We start from the raw sequence: 23,945 nt of genomic DNA on the forward strand, positions 1-23,945 counted from the left end.
GTTGCTTATGTATAATAATACTTTTGATCTGTAAATATTTTAATTTGTATGTGCTTATACTTTTATTTCTACTTCAGGATTTTGCACCCAGTTTAACCTCTGGAAAGGGATTTTTTTTTCTGTTCAAAAAAAAGAGCATGTTCTGGTGACTGGAGGATTTAGCTGTATAAGAAATGGGCAGTGAGACACAAAAAAATGAGCTGGTTACTGAAGCCTTTGTATATTTCCTTCTGGTTCTTGATACATCTCTCCTTTTATTGAAGTGACACTGAGACTCTTTAAAGTGAAAAGAAAGATCACCAAAGAGCCTCCTTTAGCCTGAGAGTGGAGTATATATGTGTTCCCTTGGTGATTTTAGTTTTCTTTGCACTTTTTCAGTCTTCTTGGGAGTACAGCAACCAAAATTCCCTATAATTTTCTTGGAATGGCTATACCAAAAATGTGCAAACTTTACATACATATTGTGGGGGATAAGACAGCAGACGATGCTTGTCTGCTTACCCTGAAATTCTACCACTTAGGAAGTAATTCTTATTGATTTAAACCTTTGCCTCATGCAGTGGTCAAGAAGTTAGTGATAGAGATCAACTCAAAGTAGGTTAAGGGTCAAAGAGAATTTAATGGCTCAATTAATTATAAAATTCAAAGGCTGAGTTGATTTTAGGTAGGGTAACTATATGTTCTAGTTTGCCTGAACCAGTTCTAATTTGTACCTGTTATCCTGACTTATGTATTACTAGCAGCCCCTTTTACTCTCAAGTGTCCTGGTTTAGGACATAAAATATATGATAATACATAAAATATGTGATAATAACACTAATATGATAATATGATAATATATGATAATACATAAAAGATATGATAATAAAAATTGGTTCTCATGATATTACATGGAGCCAACTTTAGGTCTAGAATTCAAAAGCAAGGAATTCAAAGAATGTGTTAGGATTCTTTATCTCTCCCTGTATCCTGGGTCTTTGTCCTTCTGTGTTTGGCTCCATCCTCAAATTGGATTACATGGCTGAATATTGGCCATTGACATCCCCTTTCTCCTGCCCTGCAACCTCCTTTCAGTGAAGGTCAGCTGAGCCTGGAAACTGTGGGGCCTAGTTCCTTGTGATACAGGGTAAAGCAGGGGCAGGAAGAGCAAAGAACCAAAAAACTGGCACACCTTCCTTGGTCATGTGCCCACATGTGCACACATGTGCCCACATGTGCCCACAGGCTTTGTGTTCAGGGAATACTGGGTCAGCCTGAGTCCCATGCCCACTCTGAAGTGGAGGGATGGGGAATGGCCTCGTTGACAGGATATCTTGGAGTGGAGCTTGGACAGTACATCGAAGATGGGCTCATCAATCATTTCCCTTACTCTGAATAAGCCAGTTAGATCCTTATCTGAGCAGAGTTTGAATGGGGTGGGCAAGGAAAGCAGTAATTAATTATTTGGTGCTTTGGAAGTTGAAGAGCAAGTACAGGGGTGATAGGAGCCAAACGGTGACTTAAAAAGAAAATTTCAGGAAAGGGAGACTCGGAGTATTGGTTCTCATGATACTACATGGAGCCAGTTTTCCATGTTTCTAATTTATTCTGTGTGATAACAGTGCCCTGTAGCCTTTCTGCTTGTGGCAGCACATGAAGTTTCTTTGGGGGAACAAACTATCCTGACCTTTAGATTTTTCTTTCCTGGGTCTAAACTGACAGTTCAGAGCTGCTTGTTTAATTGTTGGAGTTTGGGATTGCTTTTTCTCTTACCCTTCCCGTTTTGAAGTTCACCTTTCCTCTTTTTTTTTTTTTTTTTCTGTTACCAACCAAGGGAGATTATTCTCAAACTCATTGCCTTATTCAAAAGAACTTGGCATTCTTTGCAAATGTTTGGGAAACCTGGACCAAAAGTGCCAATTGTATCCTACCCACCTGACAGTCACTGGAGCTCTCTGGCTCTGTGGAACCCCCTTAATACGTCTCCCTGCAACCTCTTTTACCTGGCTCCTTGGATGAGGTCCAAGATAGAGATACCAGGATTAGGTTCCATTCCTGGGGCAAGCATGGGGGTGGGGGGACAGTTACTGAGAAAGGAAATGGCTTCCTACTCGCATTTTTAAAACATTGCTGACTATGTAATGACAATTTTGGAAGATATTTATAAAGTATATTTTTCAAAAAAGCAAAATTCATAATTCCCTAACCTATCAAAGATGGCTGTTTTTCCATGTTTTCTTATGCTCTTTTTTTGAAACATAAGAATTTAAGTAACTAATTACAGTAAGTGAAATTTTATCCTGATTTTCATTTAAATTACCCAGTAATGCTGTCCTTACAATAATTGGTTGCATAATATAGCATAAGTTACTAAGTTCTATTGGATTTCCAGCTTATTTAAATTTTTAATATTGTAGTGACTCATGATTAATAAACTGGTATATATTTTTTTTTTCCTTTCTTTTTTATTATTTCCTTAAGGTAAACTCTAATGATTAGGATAAATGTGTCAAAAGTTATGGACATTTGTTTACATTCCTTGTATTTATTATTATATTGCCTTGAAAACATTGCACTAGGGGCACCTGGGTGGCTCAGTCGTTAAGCGTCTGCCTTCGGCTCAGGTCATGATCCCAGGGTCCTGGGATCGAGCCCCGCATTGAGCTCCCTGCTCTGCGGGAAGCCTGCTTCTCTCTCTCCCACTCCCCCTGCTTGTGTTCCCTCTCTCACTGTGTCTCTCTCTGTCAAATAAATAAATAAAATCTTAAAAAAAAAGAAAAGAAAACATTGCACTAATTTATAATGTCACCAACATTTGGAGTACCATAAACATTTTTTATATACTTGTTTACTTTGGTATTTTATTTTTTAGTTATTTGTGTTGTCCATTTATCAATTGAGCTATTATTTTTTCTTATAAATTTGTATGAATTCCTTTTATTATAGGTATTAGCCTTTCAATGATTACATTTGGTGAAAATATTTTCCCCTAATTTATCATTGTTCTCTTTTTAATATAATGAAATGCTCACTCTGCATTTGATTCAAAATGTGCAAAAGATTTATGGAGCATTTAGCATTTTTTTGAGTTTATATGTCCTCATACAGGCAGAGTATTTTTCATTTTGTGTTAAGGAATATGTTAGGGACAATGTAGGAACTTTTAAAATGAAGAACAGGGACATAAATATGTCAACCAAGGCCAAATGAATCATGTATGACAGATACATGACGTCTTTAACTCTTCATTATATTGTACAGCAGGCAGGTAGCCTTCCATGACAACGTTATTTTTTCCTCTCAAACATATTATCTGTCTCTGTGTCCATCCACCTTTTCTTTTTTTTTTTTAAAGATTTTATTTATTTATTTGAGAGAGAGAATGAGATAGAGAGAGAGAGCATGAGAGGGGGGAGGGTCAGAGGGAGAAGCAGACTCCCTGCCGAGCAGGGAGCCCGATGCGGGACTCGATCCCGGGACTCCAGGATCATGACCTGAGCCGAAGGCAGTCGCTTAACCAACTGAGCCACCCAGGCGCCCCATCCACCTTTTCTTAAAGATAAAACACTAAATCTTGGGAGAGGAGTTTTATTAGCAACTAATTATTAAAACACACATACAGAACTCAGATTCAAAGTAGTGTTACATATGCATCATCTATTACTTCATTTACATATATGTAACCTATTAAATGTGTATTTGGAAAAAGATATACAAAACCTGCTGAAAAACTGACTAAGTAAGGAGATCAGTAGGAAGGGAAAATAATCAAAGGAGCAAAGAAGGTAATCCCCAAGAAACATGTCAGATGGTCTTGTATTTTTGCTAGGAGTGGTCTCAGATTAGACCATAGCTTCCTGACATCCAGCATAAATAGGGAAACATGATCACACAAGTCACATACTTCTTAACAAACAAACCAATAAACCTATCTTGGCCAAAACACAGCTATTCTGACACTACTTGAAATTGGCATTGCATTTTCTTCAAAGTGTCCACCTGGGTATACTACCAAATGAGAGGGCATACTATTTTGAATGAACAAAAGGCCTATTGCATTTGGAAATGCAGCATGTTCACATCCATGCCAGTTTGCTACGGGCACACACTAAAGAGTCATGTGTAATGTTCAGTGTTGCTGCGCAGTTTGACAATGCTGTGTATATGCAAAGATATGCTTCAGTATCACCAGTGGGTCACTAAAGATGGTGAGCATGGAACCAGACGTGGGCCCAGTCCCAGGACCCTGAGATCACGACCAAGAGCCAGTCACTTAACTGACTGCAGCACCCAGGTGTCCCCAAAACTGATATAAGTATTTTTATATAAGTCTCTGTGTTTTCTTTTCTCTTGAAATACCTACTAGTGCAATTGCTGAGTCATAGAGTAAGTGTATATTTAACATTATAAGAAACCAGTAAACAGTTTTCTGAAGTGGTTGTACCATTTTATAGCCCCCAAAGCAATATATGAACTTGGAAATTAGTTTTTAAAGTCCTTATTTGTGAAGTATTTTAAAAGTAGAAATAGGATATAAATCTTTTTTTGCAAGCAACTGATCATGTTTCTGAAAAGTCCCATTGCTTAATATGTTAACCCCCTATTTTAACAAAGAAGAAAAAAATAAAAGCAAAGCAGAGTGGTATGATTTAATGCTATTATCGCTTACAAACTACATTCCCCAGAGAACTGTAGTCCACTTCTTATCTTCTTCCAGTACAGCTCTTGTTACACGTCGAAGTATAACATTGATAATTTGCTGAACTTTGATAGAAGCTGCTATGCAACCATGTTGTAACAGTTGATACTTCTGGACTTTGCAATAACAAAGAAAGAAGACTGGCTCTTCTGGCCACAGTACTTACCAAGCAGGTGCAGATTAGGGAAGCATTCTGGACTGGGTGTTGTGGTCCCAACTACAAGCTATGTGACTCAAGGCAATACATGCCTCTCAGGGTAGAAGCCTGAGGCTCTACCTTTTTAAAGGTATGGTTAAGACTAGGTGAACTCTAAATTCCCCACCAGCTCTTAAATTTTGTGAGTCTACATGCAGGCTGAAATTATTTTTAAATTAACTTAAAAATATTTTCCCATCTAGGTATTACATGAATATATTTTTCTCAAAAAAAGGAAATAAGGTACAGCACGCCGGATAGAGCCAAAGTGCCCTTTGACTAATTTCTATTAAACCCAGGCCCCTCTTCTCTTCCTTCCCTGTCTCTTCACACTTAACCACTGTAATAAGTTTGGTGTGTACCTTCCAGGTTTCGAGAAATATGTATACATAAAATTATATAACCGCAGAAATTCATAGTGTCATGCTTTTTCCTTTTTTTTACATAAATGGTTTAGGGAACTAATTCAGTAGGCCCCAAGACCACCCCAAGGTTCAGTGATTCACCAGGAGCACTCATAGGATTCAGCATAGAATTGTATTCATGGCTCTGATTTATTATAGCAGAACACTATATAGTGAAATTAGCAAAGAAAAAAGTCACATGGGCTGAAGTCAGGAGGACATCAGGCATAAGCTTCCCAAAGATCTCTTCCAGTGCAATCACATGGGATGTGTTTAATTCCTCCACAATGATTTGGGACAACACTTGTGAAATGTTGAGACTCAGTGCCCAGGGTGTTTATTCGGAGCTGGTCACAAAGGCACCCTCTGGCTGGCATATCCCCAAATTCCAGACTCCCAGAAAGCGAGCAGGTGTTCAACATAAGCCACATTGGTTGTACAGTTTAGGTTCAATGCACCATTCTTATCAAAGAATAGTGGGACTGCTCCTGAAATCCAAGTTCCTAGACACTAGTCATAGGCCAACCTTACAAGCTGTTCTTTCTAAGGATAGCAGTTTCAGTTAGTATGTTAACTCTTTCCTGCACAGTAACATAACTTTCTGAAACTTGCTTGTTTCATTTAATAAAATGTTTTTGAGATCTAACTGTATGTGTATGTTTCTTTTTATTGCTGTATAGTCTTTTACCTGAAAATAACACAGTAGGGGATATCTGTGTTCTCACGTGCAAGGGTTTCTCTGGCACCCTAGAAATAGAATTGCTGGGTCATATAGGGTTGGCTATTTTGGATGTTGATAAATGTTACCATACCACTCTTTAAATAGTTTGTATCAATTTATGCCCCCACAACAAAGTGTGAATGTCTATGTTGCTATACCTTTTCCTCTAAAGTGTTATGAAATTTCTTTTAATCAAACTAATATGTGAAAATTGGCATCTCGTTGTATTTTGCACCTTTTATAGTAAGTGGCTTTTCATTGAAAAGACTTTTTAAAAATGCCCTGCTTAATTATACATTTATATGGAGGGACTGAAAGCAAGATCGTTGGCATAAATGTTAGATTAGAGATGTGAGAGCCTCTCAGTACCCAGACTATGATTTGACAATGCATGATTTCTGGAATCTGACATCTGGGTTTCTTAAAAGAGCCAAAAAAACCCCAAAAAACAAACAAAAAAAAAACCCTACTCTTAGTCAAATGAAAAACTGTGAGATCTCCTTGTAGGTCTTGAGGCATTAGTCTTTCAACCAAAGCTCTGACAGAATGCACAGATGTAACTCAGCTCTGTCTCTGGGAGACATAAATGAAGAAAAGTGAACACTTCCAAATTTCTCAGAGATAAAATCCTATACTGCTAGGGAGCTAGGAACTCACCAGTGATGGCTGTTCTGTGTTTCTGGAAGCTTACCCCTTAGAATGGTGGGGAACTTAGTATTCTTTTATTCAATAATATACATTGAATACCTAGGAGGTGCCAGCCTCTAGGTATATAAAACCTAGGAAGAACTGCCTACAAGGAAGCAATTTCTCTAAATAGGGGTTGGATATAGAACCCCATGATAAGGACAAGCATTTTAGGGTCTCACTGGATTATGCAGCTGGTAGGACAGACTAAAGTATTTTCCTCAGCTAGTGCTAAGAATGACTCCCTCAAAGTTACAGAGTAAAAATATCATTCTTTTCTCCTTCATCATCTCTGCATGGAGTGGTAGCTTCCTTTGTGTACCCAAACAGATCTTTATGTTTGGCCAATGGAAGGGAGGCCAACCTGACCAACTGGCTCCCATTTGGTCGTCATGAGTCTCCCCTTCTGTTTGGAGTCCTTTCTTTAGCAACTGCTGCTACAACACAGCTGATTCTCAGGGAGGGACATAGCTTCTCTTTTGACATTCTCACCCAAGGAGGAACTTATATCCTTTCTTTTGTTCCCCTGAGGGTAGCAGAGATGACTGAAACTTTCAAAATGATTTATACTACTAAAAGACAACATGATGAAACACAGGCTTTATCCAACTTGCTTCAAGGCTCATAGTCTCTGTCCCGTTTCCCGTCTAGTCTGAGACTCTACCTTTTTCATTCTTGGGATTTTCCCTTCTTGTTGAAGCGTTCTAGCCACAGACTTTCAGGGAGAAAGAGAAGGTGGTATGCAAGTGAGTTGACTCTCAAAACCACGGTTCAAATCTAACCCTTCTTCAGAAGTCCATGAACAAGGAAAGTAACCTTTGAACTAGTGCCTCAATTCTCCCCTTGCTACAGGTGGGTCAAAGGTATTTCCTTACACTGCTTCGCCTTTCTTCACGTTTCCAGCATTTCTGATTCAAGACTATTCTTGGTATTCTTTTAAGACCAGATTCATCTGCACATCTGAGCATGAAATTCAATTTTCTGACTCAGAACCTTTCTAAACTCTCCACAAAAAAAGGGGGTAAGATGCTTTCTAATAGCATTTTAAAGGTGTAAATACTTATAGAATCCCTAGAACAATATTCTTAATGCCTATCCCAATAAATGTGACCATAAGTGTTTAAAACGTGCTAATTATATGATAACAGCCTTTTTGGCTTCACTAATGAAAGGCAGCATAACTAAAATCAGTGTCTACACATACAGCAGGAGAAGCCATGTTCTTGGTAAACGTGATAACTAGTTCAATTCAGGTTATCACTCCCTGGCCAGTTATCACCTGCATTTATTGGGAGCCGAAGTACAGAGAACTGTATCATCAGGAACTGTGGTAACAGTAATAACTGTTTTACTGACTCAACAGTTACTCATCGAGTGCCTCTTATTCACTCAGGCAATCAATGCCAGATGCTGGGAAGGAGAGAGAGAATATAATCACAACCTTCAAGTTGGGTGAAGGCAGGGATGGTGGTGAACAATATATTCAAAGACAGAATTATAAGCAAGGATACAGAACAATCACACGAGATTTCGAAAGGGACCAAAAGTCTAATTGTCAAATGTTTGGTACAAAAAGTCAGGGTTATAATGTAATCTTTATGGTCTTCAATAAGACCACAAAAAGATACCATTTACACTCCCTCCCCCCGCAAAAGTCTTAGTCATACCAAGAATTGGCATTATTTATACAACTAAGTATTTGCATAATCTACTATTCAATAATCCATGTAACAAGAGATACTCTTGTACAAGAGACACACTAAAGGATGTTTACGGAGGCACACAGCAGAAACTGGAAACAATCTAAATACATTTTGATAGAACAGATTTTAAAAATTTGTGGTATACTCTCCCAAAGGAATATTATTCAGCAATGAAATAAACGAATTCCAGCTACATGTCACAATATGGATATCTTAGTAACATAATATTTAGTGCAAAAATTGTTCCAGAAAACCAGAGATGATACTCTACATAATGCCTATAAACAAATAAAACTGACAACACATCCCATAGGCATATATATATGTATATATATATATATATATATATATATATATATATATATGGTTAAATTATGTAGAAGACTTAAAAACAAACAAGGCAATGTTTAAAAAAAATTCAGGAGAGAGGCGCAGGGACCACCTCTGGGAGAAGCACACAGGGAGACATAATTTATTGGTAATTTTTTTTAAAAGGTTTTATATATTTATTTATTTGACAGAGAGAGAGCGAAAGGGGGAACACAAGCAGCAGGGCAGAGGGAGAGGGAGAAGCAGGCTTCCCACTGATCAGGGAGCTCGATGCGGGGCTCGATCCCAGGACCCTGGGATCATGACCTGAGCCGAAGGCAGATGCTTAACGACTGAGCCACCCAGGCGCCCCTTTATTGGTAATGTTTTAATACTTGGGTTAGGTAATGAGTTCCAGCTGTTCATTATGCTCTTATTTTTAAAAATGTAATTGTTCTATAGGATCAGGAAGAGGAAAGGTTACTGAAGTATTGTGGACAATTTAGTATTAAGCTGAAACAAGAAAATGAACAGGATATGGTTTTGGTTTTTAAGGTGTTTATAACCTAAAGGGGCAATTTGACACACTCAACTGATAATTTTGTGTGCTTCTCTAAACCTGCTCTATGACATAAATAAACTCAAGTGTCCTTGATTTCATGCTTAATCACATTATAGGCCTGCATCCGGGATAGCAGGAGGTAAAATCTTTCATAAAGTTCATCATTAAAAATTTTAAAATGTATATTTCTGGAGAATCTTGGGTAAATGCCTTAATGTTGCATAGACATCCTTCTTGCCTCATGTCACCTGAGTCTCTGATCTGGCTTCCAAATGATGCTTTACTCTCTCATTTCTCACTTCTTGCCTTGTGCAGATCCTACTGTGGAAACATCACTACCTCATCTCTCAATTTCCACAGTGGTAGCTGGGAATAGGTTTTAACATTTAAAAAGATTTCTAATTGTTTGGGGATGAAGCATCAAGTAATTATAACATAAAGAACCTCAAGCTGCTTTCAGAGTCCAAATGCACCAGCCTCTCCACAAGACCACACTATGGGTGCCTCTTTTCCTAGCTTCTAGCTGGTCCCAGTGCAACAAGGATCGGTGTATTTCTCCTCAATGGCAGGACTCAAGTGAGTGCCTCTTTCCTGGGAGTCTAAGAGAGGAAATTATTTCCCCTTATTCCAGGCTAAGGTTCATCTCCTTATCTCCTTATCTCCTGCCCCAGGATCTATTCTCCTTTTAGGAAAATTAACAGTGGTGTAATTCACTTCCTTCAGGGAATATGTTCATAATTGTGTGGTTTTACCCAATCTCAAACCGTCTCAATGACATTAGAATATTGTTACTGGACAGCTGTGCATTTCCCCAAATCTGGATTACTCAGTTCTAAATAACAAGTAATGAAGAACAATCTTGGAGAAAGTCAGGAACTTTTTTTCATTCCTTTATTCCTCTGCTCCTCAATCTCTGCAAGCAATTGATCAAAGAGCAATACACCAGTGTTGGAAAATACAATTTAGAGGCAAAAAGCATTCTAAAGTCACATATTTCACTCTCAAACGGATTTTTTCAGACTTCTACCTGCAAAAAGATCACACTATTTACAGTACTAAAAGAACATACCTTCTCACCCTGAATTCACCTTACCCCAGGTCCTTCAGGAATATCTGGTGAACTGGGGACCACGTGAGTTCGACTTGCATTTTGCTTAGTCTCCGTCATTTAAGGCAAAAGTTGCTTGCAACTTTTAAAAGAGCACTCCCTCACCCCTAGATTTCAACACTTCCCTCCACAAAATGTAGAGTTCAGTCTGAGCCAGGGCACCTATTACCTTATTATAAATAAAACCGCTTATTTAAAACCAGTAAGAGAGAAGGAAAGAGTATATAGGGCAACGCTACCTTAACCCCCCAAAAAGGCTTCCGGAATTCTTAGTAGCCTTTTCCTTTTACACACTCACAGGTTCGTCCTGTCTCATAAACGCTATTAGGAACTCCTTGCTCACAAACTGATTCATCCCCATTCCCAGCACAGTGTTTGGAAGAAGCGTAGGCGCCCAATAATGAATGAATGAATGAGTTTGTGGAGGAAGGCGGGAAAAAAGGATTCGTTTTTTCCAGACACGGCTAGGAGAATTACAATGGTCGCAAAACACCCAAAATTGGACAAACGCCCACTTTCGACCGGCTCTCGAGTCCAGAGCAGCAAACCACACCCCACCCACGGGCGACAGACGGGAATCTCAAGCTTTCAGGAAAACCGGAAGTGCCTGGTCACGCCTTGCGCATGCGTACATCCGTTCGGCTCACACTGCTACACTCCGTCATCCAGTGAGAAAGCAGAGGCTCCGGCCCACGCACGCCCGGGCACCGTCAGCCCCGTGCCCCTGCCGCTGCGCATGCGTTGTGGGTTGGCCTCCTGCTGTGAGGCGGAGCGAAAGGACAGATTTTTTTTTTTTCTCTTGTTCCCGCCCCTCTTCTTCCCCCACCTGCCACGTACTGGGCCCGAGATCTCGCTAGGCTTGGTGGGTCGGTGCGATTGGCCGGGGCCCGCGCGAGCCTGCTAGCGAGGTGCGGCGGCGCCGGCGGAGGGCTCCGGAGTGGGCCGTGACCGCAGCCACCCCACGACGCCGGCGTCGGCCTCGCACCGGTCAGGTCAGCGGAGATCCGCGGGGAGGCGGCCGCGGCAGCCTCGGCAAGCCGGTATGGCGGCTGGGGACGGGGGCGCGGCCGCTCTCTCGACAAGGCGGGCCGGCAGACGAGGAAGCGCTGGGAGGGCCTCGTTCGAACCGGCGGATACGGGCGGGGGGCCGTGGGAAGGGACAGGGGCCCGGGAGGGCTGTCGAGGGGGGAAGGGAAGCTGTGGAGGGGGAGGGGAGGGGATGGGAGTCCCGCAGGCCACGGTGGCAGGGAGGCGGGCCTCGGGGGTCTCTTGGGGTTGTTTGGCCCAGCAAGTGCTCGCTCCCGAGTCTGCCTGGCTCCATGGGGTTGGACTGCCAGATGGAGAGGAGAGGAGAGGTGCTTTGTGAGGCCTGGGGTGGTCGAGCACTTAGCCCCCAGAGGGGCTTGGAAGGTTAGAAGGTGGAAGAAAAGCGCCTATGGAAATAAGTTTATTGGGGTCACCTAAGAGGAACCTTGTTCCTTAGCTCTGTCAGGGCTTAAGCGCCGTCTGGAGGCCCAACCCAGTTTTATAGTGATGATGATAGCGAACTTTGTTTACTTTACTATTAACTGTACTAAGTATTTTAGATGCATAAGATCATTTACTCATCACGAACATCCTTTAAGTTTAGATACTCTTAGTTTGCATGTGATGAAAGTGAGGCCTGGAGAGGTACTTGCCTAAGGTCACAGGGCTGGTAGTGGGAATCTTCCATCTTACTGGTCAGGCAGGATTTGTGACTCCTTTGATTCTTTGGAATAATCAAGGGTTGATTTTGCTTGAATTTCTTAAAATTGCTACGCTGTGGAGGTGCCTAAGCAGGCCCCTCTGAATGCGTGCCAGACTTTACCCACAGGGTTAGTGGAACTGGAGGTTTGGCCATTGAACCTAGATTCTGGTTCCGGAGACAGGCTTTTTATGTGCCTCTGGGCATGTCACTTTATTCTTCAGTGCTTAAAACAGTGTTCCTGTTGGAGGGTTTGGTAAATTAGTGGCTGTGTCATTTCTGGACTTCAGAGGGAGTCGGGTATGGACAAGATGGGAGAAGAAAATGCTGTAAGGATCTCCCCAGCAGTCCTGGCAACTAGTAGTTCATACCAGTCTCTACCTGGTGACTGGAGTTAGAGAAAAAGGGGACCTGAATTCTGTTACATAAGAAAATGTGGGAATGGGATTTCTCCAGGAAAGGAAAATTTTGTGGTGTCCTTAGTTTTGTGATGATTGCATGCATGTCTTGAGGAGATGTCTGCACAAACTGGGGACAGCCTTCTGAAAGAAGCCCCGGTTTCTGGCCACAGGGAGTTTACAGTGCGTGGGAAACACCAAGGAATAAGTGAATTTGCAGGCAAATGTGGCAGATTCAAAGTAAAAAACAGACTAATGTTTTCAGATCCATTGGAACTGAGCAGTGAACAATCCTCCCACAATCAAAAGAACGTACTATTCATTACATCTGATGTTGGAAATTTCTATTAGGAGTATGTTTGTTGTGGGGGATCACTTTTGGCTACATAAAAAAAGGTACAGTGTGAAGGTCTGTCTTAGGAACTGACCCTAACAGTACAGCTTTCTTCTCCCAATCCCTTATCAGAACTTTATTATTTCTCGTTCATCTTTTGTTCAGGGAACAAAAACAAGTCTTTAAATACCTACTATATGCCAGGCACTATTCTAGGTGCTTTTAAGAGTAGATAATAACATCTTGCTGAAGCTAAGCCGTGGTCCTTAACTATGTTATTGCTGGTTTACACATCCTGTGGGTAGGAGGAATAACATTGATTTACTGAAGTTCTTTATTTCTTTCAGACTGGAAGGTAAACAAGGTGGAATCTTTACCATTTTGTTGAAGTGATTATACTTCAGAGCTTGGCGCATAGTAGGTATTAAGTAAATGTTTCCTGAATGAAGAGGGTAGTTTGGCTAACAGGTGAAGAGGTTTTATGGAGGTTTCAGTTAATCACAGTGTTCATGAGAAGTCCATTGTGAGCATTGGCAGATAAAAAACTATTCTATTTTACATTAAGACAAGCTTAACATCCCTATGTAGGAACACAATCCACTTTGTTCTGAACTGACCTTAGAGTGTTAGATACAGTATTTAATGCCCCATTTTAAAATATATTATTAATATAAGCTCTGAAATACAAGTATTAAAAAAAAGGAAGAGTAGAAAGAAGCAAGGGGAAGGACAAATTGTGGAGGGTATTTAATATTAGGCTAAAGGGAGCTTGAATTTCATCCTGCTGAAAAAGTGAAAATCTGAGGATATAGGCCTTCAAGTCTGACTTTGGATCCTCACTAAATGGCAGAATTTTAAAAAATCTGTTACAACAACTGGGAAGTTTATTTCCAAGCTATCAGTATGTGATTTGTGGGTCAGTGCATCATGGAAAAAGAGTATACTTTTCTAAGATAAAAAGAAAGAAAAATACCATTAATAAATGTAATCTCTTCAGAATATGGCAAGGAGGACTAGAGACATTCATTTAAGGAAAGTTAGAAGGACATAAATATGGAATCTAATCATACACACCCATTAAGGTTTGGGGAGGGGTAAGTTACAGAATATTAAGAGACAGTAGTGCACAGTCTTATTAGAAAGCTCAGGAGGATGTTACTCATTTGCCTTTTCTCCTTAAGTTCCCCAAATAGGAAAACTAGAGAAAATATTAGTGAAGTCTTTTTTACTTTAGAGAGAAAAATTTGAGACTCTATTTTAGTGTTCACACATGCTTTTCAGGGTTGTCATTTAGTTATAGGCTAATAGAGTGGAAGCCAGTATTTATTTGTCCTTCATGTAACAAAATTGAATGACTACCATGTGCTAGGTACTGTTCTAGACTCAGGAATACAATGAACGAAACCATTTACTTCTTTATTTTTTAGTAGGAAAGGCAATACAAAATTAATAAATTCTTAATGTCTGGTAGTGATAAGTGCTTTGAAGAAAATAGAAGCAGGGTAAGAAAGTGAAAGAGGATCCGTTTTAGTTTAGGTGGTCAGGACAAACCTCTGAGAAGTAAACATTTGATCAGAGATCTGAATCATATGGGAGTTGTGAAAAAGGCTCATAACAAAGGGAACAGCAAGTGCAAAGCCTTGAGTTGAGAAGGGTAACTTAAAGTATGGGTGCAGCAGTGTAACCAGGGATAAAAGTAGGAAATGAGGTTAAATACTTGGCTAGGGGCCAGAGGCCAGATCCTGACCTTGTAGTTCTGTCCTTTATTAAAAGTGAGCTGTGAATCTATTGGGAGATTTTAAGCAATTCGATTTTATTTTAACAGGATAACTCTGATGTTGAGAATGGATTAAAAGTAGGCAAAGGTAAAAAAGCAGGCAAACCAGTTGGGAGTCTTTTGCAGTAATGCAGGCGAGAAATGATAGTGGCTTGGATCAAGTTGGTAGAGGTAAAGGTACTGAAGGGATTGGAATATAGAGATTTTAAAAGTAGTGGCAGCTAGATTTTTGGCTATTTGATGGACTTTTTTTTTTAAATCATGAACAGCTAGAAGGAAGAAATTGTCACCGAGATAGAGAAGACTACAGGAGAAACAGATTTTGGGGGGAAGATCAGGAGTTTGTTTTTGGACATCTTAAGTTAGAAATCTAAACGGTAATGTCAGATAAGCGGTTAGGTATATGGGTAAAATAATAATAGACAAAAACAACAAAACTTGTTTTTTTAGGCACATTATAAAGTTATCTCTGGACCATTTTAACCTGGTAATGTTCAAACGGTGACTCTATTTTGAAGGGCAGAATTTCTTAGATTCTAATGGTAGTGTTGCCTTTCAACTTTTAAGATAAGTGTTTATAGCTGTTTAATCATCAAAACGATTTTATCAGTCTTTCCGTAGAGTTGTATGTACACAACATCCTGGAGTCCACCATGAATGGACAGTTGGACCTAAGTGGGAAGCTAATCATCAAAGCTCAACTTGGGGAGGATATTCGACGAATTCCAATTCATAATGAAGATATTACTTATGATGAATTAGTGCTAATGATGCAGCGAGTTTTCAGAGGAAAACTCCTGAGTAATGATGAAGTTACAATAAAGTATAAAGATGAAGGTAAGATTGTTTATAAAATTAGTCATTAGAAGTCTAGGTATTATATGTGGGTTTTTTTTTCCTATCTTCTTTTGAACTATCTCAATAAAAATTTTGTTCCCTTCTGTAGTAATTGAGTACCCATTTAACTTAATTGGATGTTCATGTAGTTAATTATAATTCTTTTATAAGTTAAAGAGCTAAGTGATTTATTATTAGAAACGGTGTTTTAAGTGATAGAACTTTCATATATATTTTTACAAGCTTTTTTTTTTTTTTTTTTGCCCATGCAATTCTGGTTTTCTTTTTGCTTTTAAAACCAAACTTTCACTCATCAGTAGGTATTGAATGAAAAAGATTTTCATGGCCCACTAAGTGTGGGAAAGCTGGTTGAAACAGAAATGTGTTTCTTTACTGCAGGAATTTTCAGAACATGTAATATGCTGACGTACGTTGTCAGTTTATAGTATGCAATGTCCCTAGACTCATCTTACCACAAAACCATTTTTATGGTAATGGATTTTACATGACAAATGTTGCATGAAACACACAGCAGAATTTTAATAGTAGATTATCTTTACTTCATTTTCTTTAAACCTGTCTTCTTTATAAACACCTTTACTGAAATTGTGCTTTAGGTGGTTACTAGTTTCTTTCTTACCACTGAATTTATTTTCAGTCTATTTCACCTTGATCTCAATACTTGGCACTGCCAAGTACTATCTTGTTAAAAATACTCTTATCCCTTAACATCTTGGCCACTGCCGTCCTAGTTTTCTTATCACTTATAGCTGCTTCTCTGTGTCTCTGTGTGCTGGCTTAAATACCAGCTGTTGATAATAGAAATGTTAAAATTTCAGTGGTTTAACACTCAAGGAATCATTTAGAGACCCAGGTTGCCAGAAGCTCTATAGTGTTCAACACATGGCTTATAAGCTCACCTTGAGCATTAACATCCAGCAGGCAGATGGAGGAAGACAGTATAGAGGATTACATGGGGGATTGTAGTCTCTTGGCCTTGAGGTAATGTATATCATTTCTGCTCACATCACATTGGCCAGACTCTAGTCACATGGCTCTGCTGAGAGGTCAGTGGCTTTGGGTATGTCCCTGGTTGGCCCACTTTCCAACAACCTACACTGTGGAAGGAGAGTATAAACCACTGAGGATCAGCTAAACTGGCCATTTAGCTACAGGTGTAATTCTTTCTTTTTTATAAAGTATGATCTAACACTACCCAAAACTCATTTTTAGAGTTACCTGTTTTAAAGGACAGGAAAGGAGAGCAATTTCTTCCTGTTCTTTTCCCTAGTATAATCTCATCTACTTAAAATACATTGGCTTTCACTTCTGACTTCCAAATGTGTGTCTTAATTTACCTCAAACTTGGTATAACTTAAACTGACCTCATTATTTATCTGGCTTTCTCTTAACTCCCTTATTTTTGTTTAGGGCAAAGGTTGGCAAACTTTAAAAGATCAGATAATATCTTAGCATTGTGGGTCATTGAAGGCCTCTATTTCGTCTTTTTCTTTAAAACCTTTTAAAAATGTAAAAACCATGCTTGGTTCACAGTCCTGTAAGCAGGGATTTTGACCATTCGTCTCAGTTTATGGACCCCTTGCTTAGGGTGTTCTCATTGTTGAAAGTTTGTCCTCCACATCCAGTTACCACATTGAATTTCTTTTTCATGGTGTTTCTAAGTGTTTTGAATTGTACAGATTTGTGTTCCATAGACTGTTGGGTACTAGGGTGGAGGACTGGCATAGGTAAAGTTTTTGCTATATATATTCTATTTCTGTTGTAAAATTCAGAAAATAAAAAAGGTAGTTAGAGAAGGTTTTCTTTTACATATATAATACTGTATTAAAAATATGTTTAGAATCCCTGAAGTTGAACATTAGATATGTTCTAAGAAGTGGGTCTGGTTATAAAGATCTAAAAACAATGATAAAATTCTCAGTTATGGCTTTTGTTGCCACCTTTGTTCAACATAAATCTGTCTAATCAGTGTCAAAATTGGTGTAGTAGAGCAGCCTGGGAGCAGCCTCCCCAGGACAGAACTGTCATCCTCACGCCCTGAACCCACCTGTGTCTGTGAAGATACCTGGCAGAGGCCCCTGATCAACTCCTTGCATGTGGCTGCTTTTCTGTTCTTGTTCTCTCTAGAGAACATTTTTTCCCCTAGCCCTTTGAAAGCTTTTGAAACAGGCAGCTGATTATAATATTCTTTAACCTTGATCTAGGAGATTACAGAATCTTGTGTATATGAATATTTTTTCTAAGAGTTAATAGTTTTCATCTTAGTATCAAAGTGGTCAATAATCCTTTTAGTTACTGTTATAATAGCTTCCCCTCCCTTTGTATCACTGGTGTTCTATTGTACTTAGGATTAAAATTTGAATCTTGAGAATCTGTACTTCTTTAACTTTTGATAAACATATTTAAATTTTTTGGAATGGAAAGATTTTAGTCTAAACCAGTAATTTGTTATATTGCTACCATGAATATCCTGGTGACTTGTAAAAGATCACTTAATACAGCAATCTTAGTTATGTTTTGGCTCTTCTTATGAGGATATGATAAATAACCTTGATATAAAAATGATAAGCAAAATTGATATAGTATTCTTTTGAACAAATACATCTTTCCTAGATCCTTTAATGTTTGCTTAAAGTTTTTATGGGAGATTCTAATTATGCTCTGTGATCTACATTTAGATTTTAATTTAATGTATATCCTGGTTTACTACTGACACACAAATCTGAAACTTCTTTTTTTTTTAAATTCCAGATGGAGATCTTATAACAATTTTTGATAGTTCTGACCTTTCTTTTGCAATTCAGTGTAGTAGAATACTGAAACTGACATTATTTGGTAAGTGGTAAACCTTCTAATAAATTTATTATATTGTCCGTTGTATTTTTGTTGAAGACTTTTTAGCTTTTCTTTTATTTTTATTTTTTTAAAGATTTTATTTATTTGAGAGAGAGAGCACGAGTGGTGGGGAGGGGCAGAGGGAGAGGGAGAAGCAGACTCCCCTATGAGCAGGGAGCCCAATGTGGGGCAGTATCTCTGGACTCCAGGATCATGATCTGAGCTGAAGGCAGATGCTTAACTGGCTGAGCCACCCAGGCACCCAGCTTTACTCCTTTTAAGACTCAGAATTAAGTGATAACTTTTTTAGCTATATCTGAAATTCTGAATTATTAGGCCTAATTATATATATATATATATATATATTTTTTTTTTTTGGAAGATTAATAGGAAGTAGGCATGTTTAAATTCTCCATCTGCTCAGTACCTTATGTAGCGATGGACGCCACTTATAGAAGTATTTCCAGGATTGAAAACAATTACAGGGTTAAAACTACCTTTATTAAGTTTTAGTTTTATTAAGTTTATTTATTAAATTCTTAGTATATATAATCATCTTCTATAACATGTTTTTACTTCTCAGGGCTTAACATATAGGCCTCAGACTGTACACATTATTTTTTGAGGAGTACTTAAAAGATTAAATTAGAAGTAGATTTGATAAAAAAATGAATGTAAGATTAATTATAATCTTTAGATTTTGTTTTCTATTGACATTAACAAATTTGTGAGGTGTAACTCTTAAGGGATAAAATAGAAATGATTACAGAGTTAAAGTGGTAGTATGATTATGTAAAAAATAAAATCTGGGCTTTTTTTCTGGATGTTTTGTTTAGCATTTTTAAAAAGTTACATGGCACTGAACCTTACAGTTCCATGAAACATGATGTTGGCCAGTTGGTTTAATTTGTATTTATTTCATGTCCATCTAGGAAGGATAAATGTGAATCAGATTTTAAAATGCTAATAACAAAAACTGCTTAAAATTTTTTTAGATAAAAGGTATCATTTTACAATATTGAATCTGAGATACTTAACCACTATTGCCCTGAAAGTTTGATAAGCTGAAAACCTTCCTTCCAGAAATACTGAGGACAAGCTAGATCAACTATTACAAATGTGTTTTTTGATATATATACCTGAACTTGCTCAGGAGAGTAAGAGAAATGTCCAGGGACCAAAAGATAGGTGAAATTAAAAACCAGGACTAGAAGGACCAAGGGCTGAGACTTGGTATACTTTTGGTGGTGATGGTCAAGGTTTTATTCTGCATAATCTAAGGACTAATGATTTGGTGTTTACATGGTAGAGACCTTGGGTCCTAGACCCTCAGTGAACTATACTCTAAAAAAGAATATTATAAAAGAAAAATACCTCTTCATTGATACAGGAAAAGTCAAGGAATTGATACAGGAAACTCTTGTACCCTGGGGCTGTTGGGTTGTGAAAGCTTCTGTAAGGATTTATAACTGTGGCCCCTAGGTGGGCTGGGTTTAAGTTTAAACTATCTGCATAGTTAGGGAACTTGCAAGCCCAGATACTACCATAAAAAAAAATGGTAAGAAACAGAGGCAGAAATCTCTTAGAAGGAGTGTGTTCTCAATCCAGGTCACAGGCTTCTCCTAGACAGAATCCTGTTGGTAAACTTAGAGTTCAAGGAAGACATGTGAAACAGTCCATGTAAGCAAGAAACAATAGCTACAACTAGCAGTAGGAGGAGACTTTTTTTTTTTATTAAAGATTTTATTTATTTATTCATGAGAGACAGAGAGGCAGAGGGAAAAGCAGGCTCCCAAGGAGCAGGGAGCCCGATGCGGGACTCAATCCCAGGACCCTGAGATCATGACCTAAGCCAAAGGCAGACGCTTAACCATCTGAGCCACCCAGGCGCCCTAGGAGGAGACTTCTAAGAACTTTAGTTAATGGAAGTATTCATCTATAAAATATGCACTAAAAGTTATTAGATGTAAAAGAAGAAAAAAGAAATGTAAGAACAAGGCACTATGAAAAAAGAATAAACATTTTAAAAATAAATCAAGGTAACTTTTGGAAATGAAAAATATCATTAAAATTAAATACAAAGTGGAATGGTAGAACAACAGATTAGTCACAGTTGAAGAGAGAATTAGTGAACTGGAAGGTAAGCTAAAGAAATTACAGAATCAAGCACAAAAACAGAGATGAAGAATATGAGATAGAATTTGAGAATGAGAAAGTCCAGCCTATTTCCATTAAGACTTTAAAGAAGGAGATAATGGCTAAAGAAATTTTCAGAATTACATAAAAGAAATAAGCTATCAGATTCAGAAGGCACAGTGAGTCCTGAGCAGGATAAGTAAAAATAAAACTCCACTGGACATGCTGTCACGAAACTGGGAAATATGTAAGGCAAAGAGATCTTAAAAAGTAGCCTGAGAGAATAAGAATGATCACCTACAAAGCAATTAGGGTAGACTTCTTCATAGTAATAATAGAAGCTAGAGACAGGAAAGTAACATTTTCAGAGTGTTCAGAAAAAAAATAACTGGGAAAGTACCTTTCTGAATTCTGCTAAGCTTGAGGAATAAGGGGAGATAAAAACATTCTCCAGGCACCTGGGTGGCTCAGTTAAGTATCTGACTCTTGATTTTGGGTCAGGTCATGATCTCAGGGTCATGAGATCAGCCCCTCATTGGGCTCTGTGCTGGGCATGGAGCCTGCTTAAGATTCTCTCCCTCTCCCCTGCTCCCCACCCCTTGTGTGCTCGCTCTCAAAAAAATAAAAATAAATAAAAATTAAAAAAAATTTTCAAATAAAGACTGAGAATTTACCACTCATGGGCCCTGTTAAAAGAATTTTTTAAAAATAGTTCTTCAGGGCGCCTGGGTGGCTCAGTTGGTTAAGCGACTGCCTTCGGCTCAGGTCATGATCCTGGAGTCCCTGGATCGAGTCCCGCATCGGGCTTCCTGCTCGGCAGGGAGTCTGCTTTGCCCTCTGACCCTATCCCCTCTCATGTGTTCTCTCTCATTCTCTCTCTCTCAAATAAATAAATAAAATCTTTAAAAAAAAAAAATAGTTCTTCAAACAAGAAGGAAATTGAGTCCAGAAGAATGGTGAAACATGCAAGAGATAGTGAGCAAATAAACTTGTTAACATGTACATTTAAATGAGCACTGACGTGAAAAAAAAAAATAGCTTTAGGAATATAAAAACAAGATGGGACAAAAATGCTGATTATATGCAAGACAGGAGGGGATGATAGGAATTAAAATATTTTAAAAACTTGTATTGTTTGGGAAGAGCATACTAATTAACTTTAGATTTTAAAAAATTGAAGTATACATGTCTGAAATATAAGAGTGGTTTGAAAAAGACTAGAAATAACCACTAGAGGGAAAAGGAGGAAACAGAGTACCTACGTGGTTCACTAGATGATGAGGAAAAGAAGCAGAGAGAAAGCTTGATAAGTAGAAAGCACAAAATACTAACTACAATACACATAAATGGACAAAATGTACATGTTAAAAGATAGCCTCTACCTGGAGTTAAACAAAATCTAGTTACACGCTGATTATAACTGGGTGATGGGCATTAAAGAGGGCATGTGCTTTTATGAGCAGTGGGTGGGATACGCAGTTGATGAATTACTGAACACTATATCTGAAACTAATGATGCACTATATGTTGGCTAATTGAATTTAAATAAAAAAAAAAGAGACATAGTAAAATATTATGCAAAGTTTGAAACTAGAGGCCTAAAAAATATACTAGACAAACCCAAAGCTAGCTGGTAATACTAATAGAATGGACTCTTAAGTGAAAAATTCATTAATAATAGTCACTTCATAATGATAAAAGGTATAATTCACTGGGAATATGTAATCTGAACACTAACGCAACATAGCCTTAGATTTTTCCCTAAGGAAAAATAAATTCACAATCATGGGAGTGCTTTTAATACTCTTCTTAGAAACTGGTAGATCAAGCAGGTTCCAAATTAGTAGGGTTAGAGAAAATTTGAACAAATCAAATACTGGCTTTGGTCTTATGCATCTAGCAATCAGGAAGGAGTATAGTTTTTTTGAGTACATATGGGCATTTATAAAAGTTGACCATAGAGTAGTTTTTCCAACAAATTTCTTTTTTTTTTAAAGATTTTATTTATTCATTTGAGACACAGGGATACGGAGAGAGAGAGAGCATGAGCAGGGGGGAGACAGGGAGAGGGAGAAGCAGGCTCCCTGCTGAGCAGAAAGCCCAGTGCGGGGCTCGATCCCAGAACCCTGGAGTCATGACCTGAGTTGAAGGCAGACGCCTAACCATCTGAGCCACCCAGGCGCCCCTCCAACAAATTTCAGTAAATATCAGAGAAGAGATACCCTAGAAGTTATATTCTCTGGCCTCATTAGAAACCACTGGACAAAAATAACACGTATTATGGACTTCTTAAGATAAAAATACACTTTTAAGTAACAAGTCAAAGAAGAATTATAATGGGAATTAGAAGTAATTAGTTATGACTTTTATATAACAAAATTTTTAGAGTGTGCAAAGGTAAACTTGAAGGGATTATTTGTAGCATTCAATACAAGAAGGACAAATAACTCAGAAGGAAAAAATAATAAAAGAGCAGAAGTGAGCTAGAAGTCAGGGAATTGATAGGATCAACAATTTTGAGAAGATACAAAGTAGCAACCTCTATTTAAAGGTTAAAGTTAAGAAAGAAGGCACTAAATAAGCAGTGTGAGGGATGAAAAGGGGCATACCACAAATACATTGCAGTGAGGCAGAATGAACACCATGAACAATGGGATATCTCAGGAAAAGTATTAGAAAGGATTTTTCATAGACTTGGGTTTATGTTAGATGATTTTTGGATAAAGTTCAAGGAAGTGGGACTTGCCCTAGATTGGATGCTGTTGGGAGGTGGGGTTGGTCCTATGATTGAGTTATCTTACTAAGTCTTATGCAGAAGGTGGAGGAATTAATTGAGGCTAAAGCTTCAATTGGTAAAACAGCAGTAGTCACTCATTTTAGCCAGGGATGTTGGTCATTTTTGTGGTTTGGTCATTGTTCTTGTTTTGTCTGTGTTCTCACATGATTATGCAGTGGCTCTGTTTTTGTCTTCCTCTGTCACACAGAGTGATCTTCTTTGATTGTTGGTGTTATTTGAAGTTGTTCATGTTGACCAAGAGAACACCACAGCTTACTTGTGAGTGCCAGCCAGGCCAGCTTCCGGCAGCACTAAGGCCTGTCTTACAGGACTAGGCCAGTTCCTGCTTGTCAGGAGCTGCTTTTCTCCTTTTTAGATATTAGAGAAAACCCAGTAGTACCCTAAAAAGTGAGTAATTAATTGATGTAGGTAGGAGATTGTATTGAACTTCCTCATAACTATATAGGGAGTGTATAAAATAGGGTCGTCTTCACAAAACTTATATCGATGGTTTGATGTTTGCAACTTACCTAATAAAAAAATCCCTGAGCCTTTATTTTCAAATGGATTTCCTTTTTTAATTTGTTGCCTTGGGAATTTGTATATATGTGTACCAGCAATGCATAAAGCCTTTTAGTTGAGTTTAATTTTTGGACTCCTGTCTTGAAGCTTGCACTCAGAGCCTTGCCGTACTTTTTTTTTTTTTTTTTTTAAGTAACCTTAGTGGTGATAGCCTT

At 38.4% G+C, this 23,945-nt stretch overlaps 1 protein-coding gene across 9 annotated transcripts in view; it reads left to right on the forward strand.

Moving 5' to 3' along the window:
- The first annotated feature begins 11,172 nt into the window (after window positions 1–11,172).
- TFG (trafficking from ER to golgi regulator) overlaps window positions 11,173–23,945 on the forward strand; it is a 33,285-nt gene continuing 20,512 nt past the window's right edge. For 2 of the 9 annotated variants that reach the window (XM_035015273.1, XM_035015276.1), the window contains exons 1-4: window positions 11,173–11,408; window positions 13,174–13,243; window positions 15,214–15,440; window positions 18,213–18,296. In XM_035015273.1, the coding sequence (XP_034871164.1) occupies window positions 15,257–15,440; window positions 18,213–18,296 (268 nt within the window). In that variant the 5' untranslated portion in view covers window positions 11,173–11,408; window positions 13,174–13,243; window positions 15,214–15,256. The other 7 variants (XM_035015267.1, XM_035015275.1, XM_035015269.1 and 4 more) reach the window with 6 other exon arrangements.

The sequence above is a fragment of the Mirounga leonina genome, unplaced genomic scaffold (assembly GCF_011800145.1).
Source record: "Mirounga leonina isolate KUSES-001 unplaced genomic scaffold, KU_Mleo_1.0 Mir_169, whole genome shotgun sequence".
NCBI lineage: Eukaryota > Metazoa > Chordata > Mammalia > Carnivora > Phocidae > Mirounga > Mirounga leonina.